General features: G+C 38.9%; 2 protein-coding genes across 2 annotated transcripts; one reads left to right on the forward strand and one right to left on the reverse strand.

The window, feature by feature from the left end:
• Positions 1 to 2,981: 2,981 nt before the first annotated feature.
• On the reverse strand, positions 2,982 to 8,970 carry parp16 (poly (ADP-ribose) polymerase family, member 16). The gene is made up of 7 exons (XM_053319821.1): positions 8,909 to 8,970; positions 7,419 to 7,615; positions 6,046 to 6,183; positions 5,749 to 5,955; positions 5,355 to 5,526; positions 4,729 to 4,873; positions 2,982 to 4,091 (listed from the first exon to the last, which is right to left on the reverse strand). The coding sequence occupies exons 2-7, from the start codon at positions 7,605 to 7,607 to the stop codon at positions 3,956 to 3,958; spliced, it is 987 nt and encodes a 328-aa protein (XP_053175796.1). The 5' UTR covers positions 7,608 to 7,615; positions 8,909 to 8,970; the 3' UTR covers positions 2,982 to 3,955.
• Positions 8,971 to 15,596: 6,626 nt separating this feature from the next.
• Positions 15,597 to 19,535, forward strand: scamp5a (secretory carrier membrane protein 5a). Its single transcript, XM_053319860.1, has 6 exons — positions 15,597 to 15,603; positions 16,121 to 16,270; positions 16,947 to 17,103; positions 17,197 to 17,298; positions 18,309 to 18,426; positions 19,344 to 19,535. Exons 1-6 carry the CDS (start codon positions 15,597 to 15,599, stop codon positions 19,533 to 19,535), a joined length of 726 nt encoding a protein of 241 aa, XP_053175835.1.
• Positions 19,536 to 22,977: the final 3,442 nt, after the last annotated feature.

Raw genomic sequence — 22,977 nt, forward strand, 5'->3', positions numbered from 1 at the left:
TCAATATAGCTTAAGTAAATAAGCACATAAAACACTGATAATCTATAAGGGCAATAAACTGCAATATGCAATATAAAAAGGTGCAAACACAGCAAATAGCAGCTAGCTTGATGTAACAGTAGGCCATATGTAAACAATTGAAACAATGTAAGACACATTCTTATATCATTTCACAAAAAGAGTTTTGATTTGTAGTGTGAGTGGGATGAGGGGATCAGGCCATGCTAATTAGTCTAACAGTTTGGGGGAAGAAGCTGTTTTTCAGTCTTGTAGTGTGTGACTGAATTGTCCTGTATCGCCTGCCAGAGGGTGGTAGCTGGAAGTGGTGGCACGATATCATTAAAGTCATTCAAGTTTATCCTCTTTGTGCCAATCCATCAAGTAGACATTGAGATAAAGATGGGTCAAATTAAAGGGAAAAACCCACCTGAACTGTCTCTGAAATGTTCTGGAGGGATTAACTCCATTCTTCCAAATGATATTTCATCATGTAGTGTTTAGATGATGGTGGTGGAGAGTGCTGTCTAACACGTTGGTCCAAAATCTTTAATAGGTGTTCATTTGGGTTGAGATCAGGTGACTGTGAAGGCCCTAGTATATCATTCACATCATTTTCATCAAACCATTCAATGTATGAATGTGGGCATTGATATCACTCCCATCAGGATAGAAATGTTTCATCATAGGATAAAAGTGATCACAGAAAAACTTTGTATTAATTTGCAGTTACTCTTGCCTCAAAGTTGACTCAAACCATGCCAGCAAAATGTCCCTCACAGCATAACAGAGCCAGCAGATCTCTTCACTGAAGGGGTCAACCAATTCAGACTTGTACCGTTTTTTCCTTCAATTTGTCACCTGTCTGTATTTTACTGGTGAAGAGAAGTCTGTCACCTGGAGTCTAAAAGCTGTAAAGATGTATCACTGAACAACAGAAGTGTCAGCCTGAGAAAAAAGTCAGAGGACTACCACCATCTAATGGTTTCATCCTCTGGGGAACATGAATATTTGTAAAAAAAAAAAACCCAAAACATTAATGTGAATCCATCCAGTAGTTGTTGAGTTATTTCAGTCTGGGCCAGATGACAGAAGTTTTCTACTGACAATTATCACCTTTTGTGGTTGGTCTCAATTCATGCCGCATTGTAACACAAACAGCAGTGGATAGGTGATTATAATTGATCAAGCACTTACTACCATGATGCTTTACACATGACCTGGACAGTCAGATACTGTTTTTTAAGTCTTCTACAGAGGAATCCTGATATAATGAACCTCAATCTATGACTGAGTGAACTCACCTTGGAAACATGCCTTGAAATTATTCACAAATTATTATTATTATTTCTTTCAATAAGAAGGGAGGATAATGGTAGGACAACAATATAATGAACGACAGTCAAATCAGTACCATCATGTCTTCATGCAGTTCCCAGTTAAGGAGGTTTCTGGTTCACAGTCTTGAGTCCCCTCCACCATTGTTGCCCCCGACAGTTGATGGTTATTGAATAACTGACAGTTTATGAGGCAGCAATAATGAAGCTTGTAGAGAAAGGGAATAAAGTGTGGACCAACAATGGGCAGTTTGTTCTGCGTCCTTCAAATGTGAGGCGTTTCTGAAGAAGCCGTTTATCTGGAGGATTTCACAAGATGGGGGGCAGATTTTATACCAAAACAAAGGCCTGAGTTTTCTTTCATCTTCTCTATTAACTTGCCAGTCAGTTGCATCACTTAAGAGGAGTGATATCTGGTGTTTAATCAAACACCAGAGAGGATTGTGCAGCTCCCTTTCAGCTTGTTTTTAAAGGAACTGAAGCCAACGTGAGAAAAAAGGATCAATAAGAAAGCATCCGTGTGGTCGGTTTTGTATAAGCAGTTATGCCTAAATTAATTAAATAATTCACTTCTCTTGTTAAATAAAAGGTTTACTTTTTTTCAAAATCTGCTAAAATGTGCACTTTGGATACACATGTACGAACCAGAAAATATCTATTTTCTAGCTAAAACTTGCCATAACTTTTAAATTCAGCACTTCATCATTTCAATAATTATTTGTCCTCACATTGCAAAAAACACACTTTTCTACATTTCTTTTGCTTTTAACAGAGTCTACACATCAGCATATCAGGTGCCTATTAGGACGGCAAGATGTGTCATCAAAGCATGCCGCCTCTGTTATCAATCCCATATATCCTTCTTTTTTTAAGCTGATAAAAACAAAGGATAACAAAGGACTGTCCGCATGCCAGCTGTAATAAATGTGCCCCTCTCAGAGGCTGCAGACCTATGTTAAAGTTGAATATATGTGCATGAACAGCACAAAACCCGGGAACAATAGAGTCTGTGATGTTGAAAGGATCGTCAGTTCAACCACTTGTTTGCTGAGATTTATGAATCAACTTTGGAACAGACTGTACTCACCCTTAAAAAAATGTTCAGCCAAATTTAAATCAAAGTATAATTTTATTAGTCAAAAAAAGTTGGAAACAAATTTTAAGAATCTGCTGCTTCAGCTTACCTCCTCTACTGCTACAATGATATGAAAGCATGTCCCAAATAATCATAAACTAAGTCATCAGTGGCCTTCCTACAAACCATTTATTACATTTAGGCTGAATCCAAATGTTCAGACTTTGCAGGTGCAGTCCCACAAGGGGACTCAAGTGGACTTTATGCAGACTTCAAGAGAGCCCACTTGAGTCCAGACTTAACTACACTTTGCTCAGAAAATGACCCATAATCCTGCAGCAAATAGGCTATAAAGTGAGGATATAAAAAAATACTAATTATTATTCAAAATTGAAAAAAAAAAAAAAATCATCATATTAATAATAAACTATTAAAAATATTTACTTTTAATGACATTTGCTTTTTTCACTTTTGCTGTATAAATTAATTGATCACAGAATAACACGTCTAGGCTTAATAACATGGATTTCTTTATTAAAATCCACTAAATTTAGATGGGATGAGGTTCCCCCCCATCTATAATGTGAAGCTCCACAACGAGGATTTAATGTGAATATTAGCAATGTTTAGCATGTAAAGGGAAATCCTCACCGAGTGTTCCCACCAGATTCATTGAGAGTAAATCAGCAGACGCACACATATCAAAAACCGTCAGGGGCCGCTCAGAAAATCACTTTGAAATGAGGTTGGGAATTTCAATTTATCTCCATGAAAATGATAGAGGTCTCCAAGCGCATTTTACCTCCTTGCAAAGCCAGCACCCTCACAGACTTGACATGACAACAGTGAACGTAACAATGTCCACAAGTCCAGAGAGTCGGCATTTGGATTCAGCCTTACTGTATGTTAGAATCACCAGAAAGGCCACCTCTTGTATTTTTCCTTCATCAAACCTAGATATGATGTTAAATACCGTAAAGTTACACTTAAATCATGAGTTATAAAAAGTCCTTACTCATTCATCTCCCATAAACCGAGTAGTACAAACTTAAGCATTTAGGAAGCATTTATAGGCACCAGTTACACTAATGACCCAGTACCATCAGTTAATGTGCTACAAAAAAAAAACACCTAAATGTTTGTCCCAACCTTTCTTACTTAATTAAACAAGATTATTTTAATGTAAAGTTCTTTGTTTTTCCCCCTTTGGTTACTTAAACTGTCCTCAGACCCCACAGCAACTACAAAATGATGAGGATGTTTACTAAACCAGAACAATTAAGGTCGAAACATTGCATTACATTTTTAAAATGAAAAATGTCTCATTGCACATTTTAATGAAATTAATACAATGCTGCTATTTGAAAAGATACCCTTCGTTATCTTGGTGTAACAGTAATGATAACTATTTGTACAAATGAAAGGAAAGATTTTGGAGAGGAAATAGTATAAAAAGGTGCATAAAATTGCTGCTCAGGCCTCCGGTCAGTCTCTGATCAGGAAGGCACAGTGGAGCCACATCCAGGCCGTCTGTCCTGTTGTCTTGTCACCTGAACAGCCTGTTCCAAAAGGATACGAAGGTGGTGGAGTTGAAGGCACCGAGAAATATGAGCAGCAGAAGGTAGAGACTCATCATGAGAGCAAAATGGTGTCTAAGGAGCCAGGAGGTGCTGCGGGAATGTCTGGAGAGGAAAAACCCACAAAAACATAACGATGATCAACTCAAACTAACTCATTCACCTTATTACAACTCTGTTTCCTTGACAACAGCAGGCCTGGATTTTGATTTTTGGTATGGTCTAGAAAAATGCTATTCAATTTGTTAAAGTTATTTATCCATTTCTAGGATACATCTATTTTCTTTGTTTTTTAACCCTAAGTCAAAATACAAACTATACATCTCATTTAAAACTATGAATAGGTACCTAGAAGAGAATCTATTTTAATGTTCCTTGTTCAAATCTGTCCAGGGACAATTGTTACATGTGATCCAGCCTCTCTCCAGTCAATCATTTCCTGTCAAGCTTTTAAATGCACTCTATCCAATAAAGGCAGATAATACCCTAAAATGAACAGGAAGCATCTGTATCAATAAGCACTTCTGCTAAATGAATAAGAATCTCTGAACTTCACTACATCACACTAAGCTCATCACATCAATGAAAGTGAAAGTAAACCATGTGAAGCTTGTGCAGAATTATAAACATTGACATAAATGTTATTTTTTATATAAACGTTGCTTTTTATTTATATACTATAGTGTGTATATTTGTGTTATTTTCCCCAAATGATCTGTGGTCTGATCCAGGAGGTTCTTACCTGGACAGGTGCCTCCTCTGAGAGTAAACGAGCAGGTACTTGACTCGTAAAAGTTGATTATTGGTGACCACAAAGTATTTCTGTGGCACGTCGCCTCCTTCGCTGTTTTTTGCCCTCGAGCGTTGACGGTCAACGATTTCAGAGTCTGAAATGGGATAATAGTGGGTGATTATATTAAACATCAATGTTACAGGATTCATACTCTGTGGGTCTGATTTACTAAGATCCTGAATAAAGAGTACTACATTGTGTGTGAGTTTTGCAGAGAATAACAGCATAAATGACAACAGGTGCAGAAGCCAGTATTTAAATGAGGGTTTTGTGTATCTTTATGGAGAGTTTGGACGAGCAGAAAGCCCGCAAATGAAATTGAAATTTGATCCAATGGAATTAGAGGTTCTAGTGGAAGTTACAGTAGAACAAATAACAGAAAAAACGCTTCATAAAACCAAAAATATTCCATTCAAAAAAATATTGACACAGGTGGGTTTTCTGCCATTGTGCCTTTTTCTCCTCCTCTCCACAGGAACAGCAGCGTATTATTTATAGATGCTCTTACCGCCAGCACATGCAAATTTTCAGTAAATCAAGCTCTGTTTGTACAGGGTGACACATGATTAACTCACCTTTTTTCTTCACCTGGCACTTTACATCTGGGTGATCAATGACTTCACATAAGGCAACACAGCTGAGCAGCGGACCCAAGAGACTTTCTCGCCAACCGCTGCTGTGGGGGCTGTAAAGAACGGCCATGCTGAGGTCACTGGTGAGGTAGGTCCCCTCTCCAAACACAGAGTTCTGCACACGACATGAGAAAAAAGAAACCAGGTTGACTAGATATAAGTTTCCACATCAGTCAGAAACAACTTGTATTTCTGCAAACAGTAGAAGAATCCCCAATCTTTCGTAACCTGGATAAGATCTAAATATATTTGATAATAAAGACCCACAAGAGAGCATTGAAGTATTTTCAGCCCGTTACTGCCACAGAAGGGATTCAGCTGTGACATCTGCACCGACCTTGTTGAGGTGACAGTGCAGCCCGTTGTGAATGATTGAGTGAAAGTTCTCCAGTCGGCTCCCGTGGAATGCGTAGAAGACATCTCTGCCCGCTCTCGTCCTCTCGAACCTCGCATTCATCTGGTCACAGTACTCCAGCTCAAACAGGAAGTCTGGCGCAGGCGCAGAAACGCCTCCGTTTTCCATCAAGTTACAAAGTTTGGCATACTGGTGGAGATCAGAGAGGCACAGTGTGAACAAAGTAAGAAAGTGGTTAGAGACGCTGCAGTTTATATGTTTTCACTTGTCGTGACCTACCTCATCTTTCTGTAGAGTCTTCACAGCGAAGCTCTTTGAAGACAGAATCCAGTGAGCGAGAGCCAAATGATGATCTCCCTCACCAGGTCGCAGTCTCACCAAATCCCGCACACCAGGGAAAGAGTTCACATCTGCCAACTAGACAAGAAAAGGTTGTTTTCATTTTTCAGAGTATGTAAAACCTTATTGTCTTTGCACCAAATATCAGTTGTTATAATCTCTTCATAAATGACACGATCACAGATAAGTTCATTCATATGACGAGCATTCCCAACAGTCGCTGTTGTCCAGACACCCTCAGACTTCTTCTCTTTGTGAAGACTGGACTGTGTGGGTAAGGGCGTATTTCGAGTTGGACTTTGTTTTGGAAAGACCGAATTATTACTTTGGTTGTCTTTTATTAGTTGGTCTGTTCTCTGTGTCTTCTTGGTGTTTTTCCTTCTGCCTTCAAGTCTGTCTGTCCATCTGTGTGTTGTGTGGATGTGTCTGTCTCTGTTCTGCCTTTCCCCTCCACACCTGCCCTGCATCATCCTTAGCCTCATTTCCATTAAGGAAGTTACGGGTAAAATTTAGGAGGCGGGAACTTTACAGTAACATCCTCTCTCTCTGTCCTCTCAGCTGTTATGTCTCCATTGCAGAGTAAGACCTTAGTAGGATCCACCAGACTCTGGAGGTGCTGTAATCATTCTGCAACAGTTTCAATCGATAAAGATGGCGCTTATTTTGGCGCTTTCTGTTGACGTCACATCCTGCTTTGAGTACACCCAATCAGCAACAAGTCAATCTCAAGCCATCCAGGAATTTTTCAAGGCCGCATAGAGTACATACCCAGAGGCAGGGACTCGTTTTGCCCCAGTAAAAGTTCCGGGAGATTGTCTTTCAGGGGTGGATCCTGCTATGGAGACACACGGCGTCACGGCCCCTCTCGTTAGCCCTGCTCCTGGTGTCTCTTTTGCGTCTAGTTACCTGTTTGCCCTTCCTTCATTAGTTCAGATAGTATTTAACCCTAACTCTTGGTTTGCATCCCCATCATGTGCTTTGTTATAAGTGTCTCTGGATATACTTTAAACATTTCTCACTAAAGATATTTTGAATATTTTGAACATTCTCTAAAACCATTTGCAAAGTCTTGCTTTAAAAAAAAAGAAGCATCATTTACACCAGTATTGAGTCTTGTTCTTCTCCTCTTTTACTGACACAATGCTACCTTTCACAGCACACTACTGCCACCAAGTGTATGTACATCACATCACCCCCACACTCATGATGAATGAATGTGTGTCCTTAGACTACAGAGAGATATGTAAACATAAATTCTACAACATTAAGTATTCAAAAGCTTCCCACTGACTCTATGTTGTATACCATCTTACCAAGTCCTCAAAGTCTTTATTGTCACCACTTATGTATCTGGGAGGAAACGGTCGAAGCAGTGAGTCCCTCTTGTAGTTCTGTGCAGCTGCAACAAACAGGCTGCAGCGGAGGTCTGCTGCGACCGGGTCTCTGTGCAGACAGGAGCACACCAGCTCTCTGACCGCTTCAGGTGGGAGAGGTGGCTGCATTCCCAGCACTGCAGACAAAAGGTGATAAGATTAGACACAAGTGAAGCAAAGCCAAAAACTGAGTCAGGTGTTAACAGAAGGCAAGCACCTCTAAACAGCTGTGTCCTCCCGTCAGTGTTCCTCTAATCCTCAAACCATTTCATTGAAGGTTGAACATAATAGAGCCCGACCGATACTGGATTTTTGGGGCTGATGTCGATACTGATATTAGAAAGTAAAAAATCTATATATTGGCCGATAATCTTATTAATACAGAATATATACATATATATATATATATATATATATATATATATAAACATAAAAATATGTAATGGAGGAATTATGTTTTACAGTTTAACAATAAACACTGGAAATTGAATAATTATGAATAACTAAAAATAAAAAAAGAGTATACATTAAATGCTGCCTATGTAACTTAAAAAAAATAATATAAAAAAAAAATCATATCAGACAATATGCACTGATAGATACCAATATATCTGTAAAAGACCAATATTGTCCGATAATATCAGCTGACCGATATATCTGTCGAGCTCTTGAAGGTAATAATTATTTTCAGCTGATTATATCTCAATTCTTTATTTTTCTCCTTTCATCTCCCATTACTCATCTCACGACCCCTCAGGTTCATCTGGCCACTGTTTGAAGGAACTGGATAACTGTATGTAAAGTAGTTTAAACTAGCTTCACCTCCAGCAGCTACAGCAGTAACATGCTGCTCTAACACTGATGAATCACTATTAATAATATAATGATGTCATACATAATAATATATCAAGCAGAGGAACCAAACCACTACTTTTACTGTAATACTACATCAAGCTCATAATACTTATGCACTTTTACTTAAGTAGGATTTTTCATGCATGACTTTTACTTGTAGTACAGTATTTTTACATTGCTTTATTGGCACTTTTACTCAAATAAAGGATCTGAATACTTCTTGCACCTCTGCAGCTATTGTTATCTTTCATGCTTAACGAAAACCAAACACTGACACCCCAACACGAAAAGTCCCACCTATGTGCATAGTTGTACACTCACAGACAGCTATGGTTATTTCATTTAAAGCTGTTTAGTTCCTGTATGATGTTAGTCAAATCCTGTTGACTCGGACAGGAAGCTACGTTAACATTAGCTCATGTTAGCTAACTGAGCTACAACAAATGAACAGCTGCTACATAAAACACAGGAAATACAACACTGTCGGCTCACTGTGCTGCCCTGAATGTATAAGGAGCAACTGGACCTATTTCACCTGGCAGAAAGAAGTTTTAGGAGATTATTGGCCGTGTTACCTTCAGTTGTACTCAACTCATAACACTGCAGAAAGCTAGCGGTGGCTGCGGGCGCTGAGGCGTTCAAGTGCTGTCAGAATTACGACATGTACGCAAATGTACACAAACAAATGTGTACGAAATACAACTTTAAAACTCGCACTAAAACAACAGAAACAAATTAGACATATAAGGGATTGGGGAAGTGTAGGAGCCTTAGCAACCCCCCATAGGTGAACAAAAAGGTCAGTGCATTTTCAGTGTGCATTATCTACGTTGTATTCAATTCAGAGCCCTGAATGAGACATGTATGAGCATTCCAGTCACATACATTTCATCAGCAGACACAACAAAACAATTTTTATTATTTCACAACTAACCTAGTAAAAATTATCACATTAGGTAGCAAATACATTAGGTACTGCCTGCTTGCATTCACAATTACCAACCTTATTAACGAAAGAGCCTATTTTAGACCAACCAAACTCCACTGAATGTAACCTACTGATGGTCATTGAGTGGATTATGAATATTAGGTATATTTTTCCATAATACATAGGCTATTGTTGGGAGTTGTGGATCCAGCCCTGAAGAATAAACATGTTCACTTACTCCTTCTCACCCACTTCGTTTCTAAAGTTGTGTAACTCTTCGAAACAGAGCTTAATCTATTCAAAACGCACAGTTCTTTACCAGCAAAGTGACCCCTCTGAAAAGCAATCAGACCTTTATGGTAAGTGTACAAATGTATTTTAAATTATGTCCAAAATGTCCATGGCATGGCATTTGCCTAATATAAGTAACAACACAACATTGTTTTGTGACATTATCAGTGTTGTTTCTTTTTAAACTTTGGACTATGTCCCTCCGGAGCTGCAGGAAACACAAATGTTTCACAGGCTGAGTAATAATCTTCATGACAATGGAGATTGCTGCCTTTTCTGCTAAAAAACAACCCTAACCCTAACCCTTCCACACTGCAATGAGCAATACAGTCATTACCAAAGTTGTGACGACATCAATCAGTCAGTCCTTGAACATGTTCGCTCCTTTCTGTCTTGTGAGATACTCATAAAATGAGAAAATGGTGAAACATTTGCCCTCTTTTATAGCTCTAGTGTATTATTTGCTAAACATCTGATCATAAGAATTGACTGAATAAGTTCAGACACCATTAAATTACCACTTAAGAGGCTGTCTATTGAGCATGAGGTACCATCCCACAATTGTTTCTATGTTTTAGCTCCCATGTATAATTTATAACATTTGTCACATAGTCTTTATTTCACCTTTATCCCAGAGGAAGCCTAAGTTAAATACTCATTTCATTTTATTTATAAGCATGGATCCATTTCAGTGTCAAATTACTTGTCAGATTCCAGTCATTTAAAAATTAAAAATCTTTTTACTATGAATGATAAGAGTAACAACTGGGTCAAGACAGTAAAAATGTCAGACGTTACCAGAAGATAAGCAAAGGAAACACCCACTTCAGAAACTGCACGCAAAACCCAAAGACAGCGGGAAAGAAAAGAACCACTTTAAAGAAACTGATCAGTGGAAAGTTTCACATTGACAAAGTTTTCTTACAGAGGAGGAATACTTCTCTCAAGGTTTTCTCAACGTCAGTCTGAAGGTTGGTTCTTTTTCTTTTTCTTAATGCACAAATACAAACTGAGACAGTTATAGCAGATTGGTGTTAGGTTTTTATTAAGTCTTCAGGTTTTATATTACACTGTGTACTGTTACTGTCAAGGGAATGGCATTGCTGCATGTATGGCACACTTGAAAATCTTTGAATTTGAGAAACCTTTGAAACCTAGTGAAATGCTCTCATTCAAATTTCACAGTCTTTTATTTTTTGTTTTGGTAATTAATTCATAAAAATACAAATTTATAAGTGGATAATACCCCCGTGCAGGTGCTGGTCAGTTGCAGGAACATCTTCAGCGAAAAACTAGAAATATCAATTTATTCAATATGCATTATTTGTCATTATTAAACATAATACTACATAGTATTAGACGATTTACTTAGAAACAGTGACTCTAGTATGGTCTATATATCTTTAAACATTTTCTTAGTAGCTCCACAGAGTAAAGTCCCTCATCCAGGCAGTGTATGACATACTACTCAGCCCAGCTAACCTTCACACAAAACAGAGTCACCAACATGTCTGCTGTGCTCAGCATGAACATTATACAACAGGAAGTTCTGACCAAATAATTTTATTGGTCAACTAAAGTTCAATGTGAACACAGAGTTGATCATTAAGTGTGGGCAACAGAGAGGAAACTTAATTGTAGTTTGTAACGTCATTTTAACCACCTTCTACGTTGCTTTTATTGAAAGTCTTTTGACTTTTTCTTTTATTTGTTGGTTTGGTGGACTATCTGTGAAGGACAGAAACAGTCTTAACAGTATTGTCAAGCTCTGTTCCAAGATTATTGGAGTCCAGCAGTCACATCCTCTCTAGCGAATTCACTTTAATGCTCTCAGGCTGGCATTACATACAGTAGGTCCCCTGAGGAAAACAAACTACTACTCTCGTTCTTTTATTACTTCTGCTATCAGGCTGCTAACTGTTGACTGTAGTCACTTTAAATAGGTGCCATTTCTCAGTGAATGACCTTAAATAACTGTCTTACTTATTTCTTAACCAAAATAGTTGGTTTATATCTTGTTTTTACTTTCTCACATGGCTGGTGTGGTCATTCATTGAAGGTAACATTGTGCAATATATCCTCTAATGTTTTTATTTATTTACTTTGCAAGGTGTCAATGTGCACATCTGTCCATTTATCTATGATCTCTGGCACAGCCCACTACACCTGACAGTCTGTGTGTGTGTGCTTTTGTTTTGTATCAGGTCTGTGTAGATTGTAAAACTGAATTGCCCTCTGGGATAAAGAAAGTCATCTGGATCTGAATCTAGACACTACCAGTGTGATACAATCAGCATGACTGCACACCTAGCCATGCTCAAATGAAAAAAGTATTACTCCGCCATTGATAAGAACTATAGACCATGACATCACGCTGACAACAACACTTCTGGATAGATAAGTGGTGATTGATTTGAATTGCGGAGATGTGTGAACTCAGCAAACTTGTCTGTTGTCATTTTCAGCCATAGCTCTAACATTTGGAAACATGTAGTTGAACGTGGATGTCTGACCTATCGGACATTTCTGCTGGACTTATTTTATGAACTGTGTTTGCTTTGCATATTCTTCCAAGCTCATCAAATTTGTCAGAGCTGGAGAACAAACAACACCTGAAACTGGACTGAAATACTGTATGTCTGTGGACTTGGGTCTGCAGCTAAACTTCCCCCAGCACATTACCACCACCACCTAAATCCTGATGTGGTTCTCTAGTCAGACTCCACCAAGCAGGTCGTCATATTGGAGGTACTGTGGGAGGAAAGCCTGAATGAAGCCTTTGAGAGAAAAGTGGCCAAGTATGAAGATCTTATCAGCCAGTGCAGAGAATCAAGATTGAAGAGGAAGTGTCCAACGATTGAGATTTGACGTTGAGGATTTGAATTATATATTATAAAAGAAATACAGCCAAGATGGTGTGCATCAGTTTTGAGTATGACATACAGTAGCGCGGTTAAACTAATGGATGCTGATCATTGTCAAGTACATGCTGTAGATTGCATAATGTCAATCACACAGAAAGTGAAACTGATTAATTTATTTCAGGACTTTTGCAAGTGTCTGTTCTCACAGCAGAGCATGCAGATCCAACCGCAGTCAACCAGGGGCTGTTAGACCACTGCCACAACCATTTCCTCCACTATCAGTCGAGACTTTTCTGCACAATTCAATTCTCAGCTTACTTCATGTTTGTCTGACAAAGTGAATTATTTAGTCATTACATCGAAAAATGCTTGCAACCACTGCCTTTTTTGAATAGGAATTATAGCGGGAGATAACTCTAGCATGTGTACGCTGTAGACTGTCCAGAAGCTGCATCTCCTTTGCAGTTGAGTTTCACGTTTTTTGTTACATAAACACCACATGCCTGGACATCCATAGAGGAACTGATAAGCTCAGAGGCATTTGATTATAATGGATTGGACAATTTGGAACCAGCTCTCAACATCAACATTGATTCACATCCCTACCATCATCACAACAATGTCAGGTCATTTTCAGGATAGGCTGAAGCAATATTTCATGTTACCTAACTTACACAATAGTAGAACTCAATAAAATTGCCACTTAAATGGGAAAAGTAATACTGTAAAACCTGTCTTGAGTGTTTAATCTGCTTGTACAGCTAAAAGTCAGATGATTGTTGACTGTTGTTCACTCCAATATGATGACCAGGCACACGTCACACAACAAACATGGTGTATGTATGTGTTGGACAGTGCTGTGTGTATGACTGATTTAACGAGACACAAATAAGACAAAACTGCTAATAAATGGGATATTACTACAACGTTCACACTGTTGACGCACAGGGCTACCATCTTGGATTTCGAGGTCAGGGCTGATGAGGCTCGTCTGACTTTCCGAATCAGAAATCTGACTTCAGGGGGCATTCCAGTTGAAATTTCCAACTGGCAACAATGATGAACTCAAACAACCTGTGCCCAGCCGCGCCTTTATCATGTACCCCCAAGTGTTTGGGAGTAACTGGGGCGTAATTTCCAGTGGGGACAGGGGGGACATCTTCCCACCCCACACTTGTCAAAATCCTGTTTGTGTCCCTCCCACTTTCAAATTCATTTATTAATTTTTTTTCTTATTTTTCAACCGCAACCACAATTGTTTCATCTATTCTTGCATGGTCTAAAGCGGTCTACATATGAAAAAAAACAAACAAACAAACAGTGAAATCTGCCTTTACCACATTTTCACAAATAGAATAAAGCTTTCACAATTCTGAAACTGTTATTTAAAGAGTCTTTGGCCTCTCTGAGATAATTCAGTGCATATTTTACCAGTCTAGGTTGATAGTACCAAACTTTCCGGCAGAGTATATCATTATGATCAAGTTAATTATTTCCTGGATTTTGTATCACCATAGTCCCTAAATGAAATGGGATTCAAACCCCCCCCCCCCCCCCCCCCTTCTCAAATCAAGGTTCCACCCCTGGGGAGGAACATTACTCAAATCAAAAACATGGCTCCTTCAACTGCTGTCAACAGTTTCATAGATGTCTCTTTTACAACAATGTGGATCTATATGGGGAAGATGCTTTTTAGGTCACAGGGGGATTTTTTGCTGCAATACTACTAAGTGACCAGTGGGGGGATGAAACTGGAGGAGCCATATCCAGCAGCTCCGATGACACATCCATGTCTATGGTTTCAGCACTGTGGACAGCATCGGGGAGGGGAGGGGGGGGCGGAGTCAGGTGAAATATGTCTGCTTTCTGATTGGTTTGTTCAGCTCAGCAACAAATCCCGTTTCTTTCTTTCCTTTTTTTTCCCTCCCGGGCCCCTTCCTGATCCTCCCTCTTACCCGGGCGGGTAAAACCATCGGTATGGCAGCTCTGTGTGCGTAAAATGAAAAGACCTTACGTCACGTGACCGCCTCTTACTCCGGAGCCCATCATCATTTGAGAGAAAGCGCTGCATATTAGTGTGTCACAGGCGGATCTGGCTGTCAATGCATGTGTTTTTTTAAATGCAGATTAACACATAGGATGCAATTGAAACGGACGCAGCTTTTCTAGCGACATACTCGGACTAAACTGGAGGGTAAGGCGTTTTCTTTCCTTTTTTTAATTACTGCATTTTCATTACACTCCAGGCAGAAGCAGGTGAGGGGGATGGGGTGGGATGAATGTGTTTTAAAAATAAACCAGATTCAGTAGTAAAAAAACCAAAAAAACCCTCGAAACCTGCAGCATCGGGTCTGGTTTTGTGGTGAAGGAGTTTGGGCTTGACCTACTGAAGAGGCTCTGATGCACACAGGGCTGAAGGACGCTCCTCCATCCTGTGGCTGGTGTGATCACGATGCACGGTGTCCTGCTGCAGCATCACTGCCGAAGGAAATACACTCATAAAGGCAGTGTTAGAGACCATAATCCATTAAAAAAAAATCAACCAGGATCAGCCTATTGCACTTGTACATATTGCTATGTTATGTAGCAGAAAGATGCCCTTCAATACTCAACATCCACCAGCAGTGAATTGTGGTTACTAAACATGCTCCTATGATGTGGAAGGCGGTTGATTAGTTATAGCCTATTGGTTGAATGTGGAGCTAAGCACACAGCTTTAATGAATATAGTCCAATCTGTAACTCTGTAGGCCTTTAACACGCCTTTATATGCGCCCATAGGTTATGAATACGTTTTAGGCCACACTGCTTCCCACTGCGCGCATTACACAGCTGCTATATGTGGCTAAGACAACATGTTTATCTCTACCGACACAATGAACGATGCTCTATTGAAGGGTGGATGCACTGGGAGGACTGGTTACCATCTGTAATCATCAAATCCTATGGGGGTTGTGTGGAAAGTCTTTTATTCCAGTGAGCTACAGATAGGCCTATGGAGGATTGTGGCCTGTTACCTATACAAGGAAAGAGTGATATGTGATTGATTATTTTTTTTGTGTTGCACTTATTAAAACAAGCCTGTTCTTTGCAGTCTGGTTTTTTCGAGGAAGCCGAGATTGAAGTCTGTGTGTGTGTGCCTGTTTGCAAAGTGGGAAGAGGAAAATACTGAACGATCATCATGGCAGGTAAGCTCTCAGCTCTGGCCAAGAAAACACCTTTTCCTTCCAGCCAAAAACAGCCTCCGATTTTTCATCTTATTCCACGACAAATCTCTGTTTAACTAGTTGAGAAATGTTATATTGGTTCTAATAACTTATCAGATCATGCTCCTGTCTTATTAGGTATGTTTTATCAATTTTAAATTACAATTCAAAGAGATACAGCTGCAATTATCTGACAGATTTCTGTACTATGGCTCACAGCGAACTACAGATGTTCATCCAGGAGAATGATAATAAACATACATACATATAGATACATACATATACATAACTCTCAAATTTATGGGCATAATTATATCACTCTGTTCAACTATATATCTCTCGGCTGGCCAAGAAAGCACCCTTCTTCAATATGTCTACTAAAGCAAAATCAACCCATTTATAAAGCACTTTTAAACGCTAAAGCCTAATCCTTTTTTCTATTTTTTTTTAACTGCAGCTGTCTTTTCTTGATTTCTTTATGAATTTAGTGTGTGGGCAGCTGCGTTTAAACTGTGTCTTTGTATCCTAGAGAACAACTTCCCTCCCCTGCCTCGATTCATCCCCCTCAAGCCATGTTTTTACCAAGACTTCAATGAGATCCCAGACCAGCGTCGCAGCATGTGCAAGAGGCTCTACTACTTATGGATCTGTGAGTGCAGTGTACTGCAGTTATAAGTTTGTGTGTTGGGAAGAGAAAGTAAAATAAATGCTACATGTACAAATTTCAGTGTTTTATGTTGCTTGCTTATGAAGCTGTTAACCTGTCCTCTTCCTTTGTTTTCTCATGCTGTGTCGCTTGTTTTACCCAAAACATCATAAACTGAGAGACCAGATTGACTGGTTCACTGTCTGGCATGCAAACAGATGAATATTATTTCCATTTTCTCCTGGAGTTTTCTCTGTGCTGCAAAATATTCTTAAATCTAAAGCAGATGCTCAGTGTTGATCCTTTTCCTGCACTGTGTAGTAGCAGCAGATAATACTAATGTGAGTGACATATTGTAATATTCACTTAAGGGCGGTATCTTTTTCACCACATAGGTTCTGCCATTTGAAAACAAGCATGTAAGTCTGGTGAAAAAGTAGGTTAGTTCATGCATAGTATTTGGTATTTGTAGAGTAGAAACTGTGTGCTGTTTTAAATGAAATGTAGGTTAAATTATTGTAGCTTCAGTATAGAATTAGAAGTTTGGGTGTTGAGTGGTTGATGAGATTCATAGTGATTCAGTCCAGGTTTGTTAAGGATAATAAGTTAAGGATAAGAAGGTTTCTGTGTTTAGTTTTGGATATGTTGAGGTCATGCTTTCCTTCTCTGATGTCGACAGTGAATAGCGCCACACTGGCTGTTAATCTGATTGGCTGTCTGGCGTGGATGTGTGGTGGTGGTGGAGCGACCAACTTCGGCATGGCCATCCTGTGGCTCATCCTCTTCACCCCCTGCTCCTATGTGTGCTGGTTCAGGCCCATCTACAAAGCCTTCAAGTAAGCCAGTTCCCTCCCTGTCCACGCGACACACGTCTATATGCCATTCTGCTGAATCAGATCATTCCTGACGTTGATTTTTCCTCTCTTCAGGACTGACAGCTCGTTCAATTTTATGGCTTTCTTCTTCGTGTTCATGGCCCAGGTCGTGATCAGTATTATCCAGACAGTTGGTATTCCTGGATGGGGAGTGTGGTAAGAGCTTTAAATTGATTATTAAATCTGATATAGCAAATATCTAACATGTTTAGCATGAAGTGCAAATACAGATGGATGACAAAACTAAAAGAAAAACAACATACATTGTCTTAATAATGTCTTGGGGTGACTACAGCAGCTGTTGATGAACTTTGGCACAGATACTACTAGTCTTTGTAACTCTACTCTAGTCTGTGAACATCCTTTTTTCCAAAACACACTTCCCTATTTAGTGTTGATGATGATGATGGTGGTGGAGAGTGCTGTCTAAAGGCAGAGGCAGAGAAAAAAAATGAGTGCATACGACATGTTGTACAACCACTTCGGGGAAAAAGTGTGTATACATTTCCAGACAGTTTCTCCTGGAAGGCATCCATAGTGGTGCATTCGTTTGTACACATGAAAAGTGACATAAATAGTTGTGTAAAAAATGAAAAAAGAGAGCCTGAACTCCTTTCTTATCTGCTGGTCAACCATGATGTCAGATGGGAGTGAGTGGCAGATTTGGAGTCTCAGAAAATTACTAAAGTTGTTGGACAGAAAGATTAGTGGGAAAGGGTTTTCTGAAGCTATTTGATCATCCAACAACCAGTTCTTATCATGTATGTTGACATCCTAACATCCAAATCTCTGTATTAGTTATGTTTCTCCACTCATTTAATTAGGGGTTTGCTTTACATTGTCATTATATTGAATCTAAATATTCAGTCACATCAGTGTATTGCACCTCACCCAACACTGTGCAGAAGATTTTACTCTAAAACTGTCATACTGAACAGTTTGTGAATTAGGTTAACCAACAAGGTCAACAGGATGTACATAATATACCAGAGAAAGTGATGAATATAAAAAAGAGTTATCAGAAACCACACACCTTTTTTAAAGCTTTCAAGAAAGTGCCTGATTTTACCTTTAAACAATGTGAAGCTCCAGGAAAATAACCAGTAATGCATCATGTATTCATGCAGCGTGTGCAATTACCTCTACTGTTCTGTTGTTCCCATCAGTGGTTGGCTGGCTACCATCACCTTCTTCAGCACCAACGTCGGCTCAGCTGTGGTCATGCTGATACCCACCATCATGTTTACTGCAGTGGCTGTGCTCTCTTTCATCGCTCTCACAAAGGTGACCTATCCATTTCTACTTTAAGTTCTACTAAGTTTAAGCTTCTTTTCCTGGCACAAATGAGCATTTTGTACTTTTCATTTGGTAAAAAAAAACTCTTTAAAGTCAAATTTTAAGTTGATTTCTCCTACTTTCTGTGTAGGGACGTGTAAACTATAATGTTACTGCAGCTATTGTGCAGGATTTTCTGTTTTTTAAAAAAAGGATAAAACTGTTTTGGATACATATGTAAAAACAGCATCTAGGATTCAAACCTCAGTGTGGGTGTTTCCCCAGCAGTGTTTCACTGATATTTTTGGGCTTGTGAAGTTTTCCTGTCGATATGCTTTTCCCTGGATCTTTACCTGAACCCAACCATCCCAGTTGTCTTCTGAGATGCTTAACTCGACCCCAACCTTATCTTAAACCCAGTATATTATTTACCCATATTCCTGAGTGATTTAACACATCATCTTTACAACATTCAACTCATGGAAGGCGCCCATCATGCTGTTAAGTCTGAATTACACATAAATGGTCTCAGCACTTCCCAACATGAGATGGAGTAAGTAACGTACAGAGTCACGGATTAAAAATGGAGTGTTGAAATCACAGATGGGACGAAGCAACTGCCGACAACACCAGATCTCGATAACTGCCTTTGGCATCATAACATACCATTTTTGGTGCCTGAACACACAGATACTGCATCAATTATCATCATCAGTAACACCAGAAATTCATGCCATGTGTAGTGCACTAATGCAGGGGGCACCATCACCACGGGAAAATAAGCTCATAAGTCATAACAAACATACATACTGACTTCCTTGCTAGATTGAATTTTAATTGAACTAATATTTTTTCTTAAAACCAATTCTGACAATTGTAAAAATGCCTTTTTTTAGAATAACTCTCACACAATGTATCTGCTGCAGGTTCATAACTTCTACCGTGGCAGTGGTGGCAGTCTTGGTAAGGCCCAGGAGGAGTGGGCCACCGGGGCGTGGAAGAACCCGCACGTCCAGGAGGCAGCTCAGCAGGCGGCGATGGGAGCCGCCCAGGGAGCCATGCAGCAGAACCAGTACTCAGCAGCTCCCACCTACAACTACGACGACCCCCCGATGTAGGACCGAGGAGAGGGGCCTGGCTGTCGAGTGGGAGAGATAAAAAAGGGATCAATTAAGAACACAATTCAGAATTAGGTGCCCTTCATTATAATATTGTACAAGCTGAATTCATAAAGAACAATGTAGAGAAAAGTCATGTTTTTTGGTGGAAATGTACTTTTATTGAATTTTCACACACACAGGAGTTAATTTCAGTCAGTTCACATTTAAATCAAGCAGGTTATTAAAAATATGTTCTTTTTAATATCCTATGCTGCTCAAATGTAGCTCATCAATGTCTTTTTAACAAAGACACATATTATAGCTAAAAACAATCCCCTGAGCTTCATCGGTTTATTCAGGTCGGTTCATCTGTGGTGAACACAGACTGACGTCTGCCTGTGTCACACGTTTAAAACATCAACACTGACCTTTAATGTGTTTTTAAGGTGCTGTAATGTTGTTAGAGTGTTTTTCTGTCTTTACTTTAATTTGCCTTCGAAGCTATGAAGCTATAAAGTCACCAAACGCTAAAATAACTTGCCCCTCAGTCGATATAAAGACTGCTTTCTTATGAGGTGGCAGATCAAATGTGCAAAATATCAAGGAGAACTTAAAGGATGATTTCCCTTTAAAGGAATAGTTCAGCATTTTGGGAAATATTGACTCTAGCCAAAAGTTAGATGAGAAGATCAATACCACTCTAATGTCTGAAATTTTCTCATTACACTCTCGGCAAGAAAGGAAATAATGATTAATAGTAATTGATTTTTTCTTTAATCATTTCAACAATTGCATCAATATTTCAAGATGGGGAAAAAATAAGAAAAACATGATGGGAATATATTAAAGTATTGGATTATTTGTCTCCACCATGATTCAAATCTGATGCTATTAGCTTGAAGCAGTGTCTACTTGATCTACATTGATCAAGCAGGTATTTTCCCAGCTGTAATTCAGAGTTAAACTTCCAGAGACAAAAAACCTCTTACAGCTCATTTACTGCAGATTTTTGGCACTGATGAGAAGCTTCCCTGCGTCAGTGAACCTTTCAGTTTGAATTCAGCACTATATATTTTTTACATTCTCAGGAAAGGTGTGATAACTGGTTTTAAATTCTACCTGTAAAGCCCTTAAAGTGTCAACATGTCTGGCTTTTTGTCTCCTTTTTCTCCGTTATTCAACCCACCCAAGTACTCACTGGTGATGTGTTTAGTAGTCAGTTAAACACATTACTATCACGTGTTAAAGTGAAGCACATGCAGTATTTAGGATCGTAGTTCATTGGATAAAACATTCCAGATCAACGTTGTACAGGTTAAAAATGAAAGAAAACCAAAACGCTCGGAGATTGGACGTAGAAAACTATACAAAAAAAAAAAAATCATTGTTGTTGGTGATCATACCATTGTATGAAGTGATGGATGTTTTACCCCCTTTGGCAAATTCTCCCACTAACCCCTAAATACATGTAAATGCTTAAATGACTACTCGTTTCTGAAGCTCTGGATTTCAGGCCTTAGTGTGTCATTTTGTGGCTGTTGGTGTTCTTCCATGAGTAGGTGTAATATGATATTTATATAAAGAAAACTGAATATAAATTCAACCCAATCATTTCTTGATGAAGTGAGACAGAGAGAGAGAGGATATTTGTGTCGCCCCCTTTGTGAGGCCTGCCTGATGTGTTCAGTCAGAGACGTTGTCACGTTGTTTTTCAGTGAAAAAAAGGTTTCTATACCTCTTTGAAAACTTCTTCAAGATTCAGTAGATGGTTATAACAGTAACACAGTATTAGACTTGAAACAGATGTAAAGTATCTGAATGCTCGTTATTTGAAAACCTGTGAGTTGTCTTGTCTGATTGTGATGATGTGGTATTCAATAGAGTGTTTGTTGTTTTATTTTTCTGTCTTATTTTTTTTTTATATATATATATCAACCTATTTTTTTGTGTATTTTGGATGATGTGTGGATGAGTTTGAAGCACATGTTCGTTGTGTCTTTCCATGGCTGTGGGTAACAGATTTTGAATTTGTGTTATTTTATTTATTTTTTAATTTTAAGGAGTGTTTGCACCGAGTTACCTGTAGACACGGTGGAGCTCAGTGCAAACCAAATTCACAGCAGCGAATCACAGCGCAGCAATACTACCATATAAATCTATTAAACAGCTGAACCATTAGGATCCTAATGGTTCAGCTGTTTAATAGATCCTGTTGTGCAGGCTTCAGATATTGGACATCACTACCATAATTTTACAATCGTTTAACATTTTCACCAGCAGATGCACATCTAGTGAAGTACGACCCTGCAAAGCGTACAATTCACATGCTCATCTGTGACCTGAGCTGAGCGCTAAAAGTGTGAAGTGATGCACAAAGATGAACAAACAGTCTACTTTTCTCTGTGTACTATGCTATCAAATCACAGTCTCTGGTAAAATTTGGATCCGTCCAGACGTTTTGCCGTTTGTACATACAGTACAGTTAGTGTGATTATGGAAATGACAGCTGTATAGTTACCGTGTAGCAGGAACTGCAGCGCATTGAACCACTAATACTCTGCATTTCACGTTGCTGTATCAAAGCTTCTGAGAGCCATTTCCCCCCCATTACAGACCCCAACCTCCCTATGTTCCCACATGTACTGTATGTTGTTTGATATGTATTATCATGTACTATATCATAAGTAGATATAAATATATAATGACCTGAGGTGAAGTAAATATTTGCCATGGATAAACACATTGAAAAGGAACATGCTCTGACTAGGTGGATGAAACATTTGAGGAGGCTGTGTCTCCATGAGTGGAGTAAATGAGGAATACATTTTTGTGTATTACTTTTGTATTATTTGGTCTTACCCTAATAGATATTAAACAGTTCTTGTTGCATCTTGTTTTATTTTATGAGTTTACACACAGGTCTTCTACACACACACACCAGTTAGATTGTCTCCTGTGCTGCTGTACCTTAAAAACTATGAATCTAAATATATTAGATTTGAGTTTTTAAACAGATTCAATTCTTCATTACTGGTTGAAAAAGCTAAAAACTCATTGAATTTTGATTCACTTCAACTCAAGACCTCTTTGATTTTGCATTTGAGGACTGAATGATGAATGGCTCAGGGAGCTGATAAAATTCAAGAAGCTTTTTCAAGATGACTGTATTGCACATTGTAGTCAAAACTCCTCTGTTGTAATGATTCCAGCCAGAGATTTTAGTGCATTAAGTCACTTTATTTTACACAAACTGGGGATGAACACGACCAAAAACATACCGCCAACCTCTGCTTCAGAAGACTAATGTGGCCGGATGCTCCTTACTGTTGTCCACAGCCTCTGAAAGGAAGCAGCAGATATTTAAGTAAGGCAGATAACTGAAAGGCTTCTAAGAAAACTGGATACAAATGGTCAGATTTTTGTTTTTGGGGTTGAATTTTTTATACAATTTCAACCATAT

Source organism: Scomber japonicus, chromosome 5 (assembly GCF_027409825.1).
Source record: "Scomber japonicus isolate fScoJap1 chromosome 5, fScoJap1.pri, whole genome shotgun sequence".
NCBI classification, from domain to species: domain Eukaryota; kingdom Metazoa; phylum Chordata; class Actinopteri; order Scombriformes; family Scombridae; genus Scomber; species Scomber japonicus.

Bases quoted from the DNA above. Each gene is read 5' to 3' on its own strand.
- parp16 (XM_053319821.1), bottom strand. From the start codon at position 7,607: ATGCAGCCACCTCTCCCACCTGAAGCGGTCAGAGAGCTGGTGTGCTCC. The intron at 6,184-7,418 runs GTAAGATGGTAT...TTTCTTGTCTAG, and splicing joins ATAAAGACTTTGAGGACTTG to TTGGCAGATGTGAACTCTTT. The intron at 4,874-5,354 runs GTGAGTTAATCA...ATCCCATTTCAG, and splicing joins GTGCCAGGTGAAGAAAAAAG to ACTCTGAAATCGTTGACCGT.
- scamp5a (XM_053319860.1), top strand. The intron at 16,271-16,946 runs GTGAGTGCAGTG...TGATGTCGACAG, and splicing joins GCTCTACTACTTATGGATCT to TGAATAGCGCCACACTGGCT. The intron at 17,104-17,196 runs GTAAGCCAGTTC...TCCTCTCTTCAG, and splicing joins CCCATCTACAAAGCCTTCAA to GACTGACAGCTCGTTCAATT.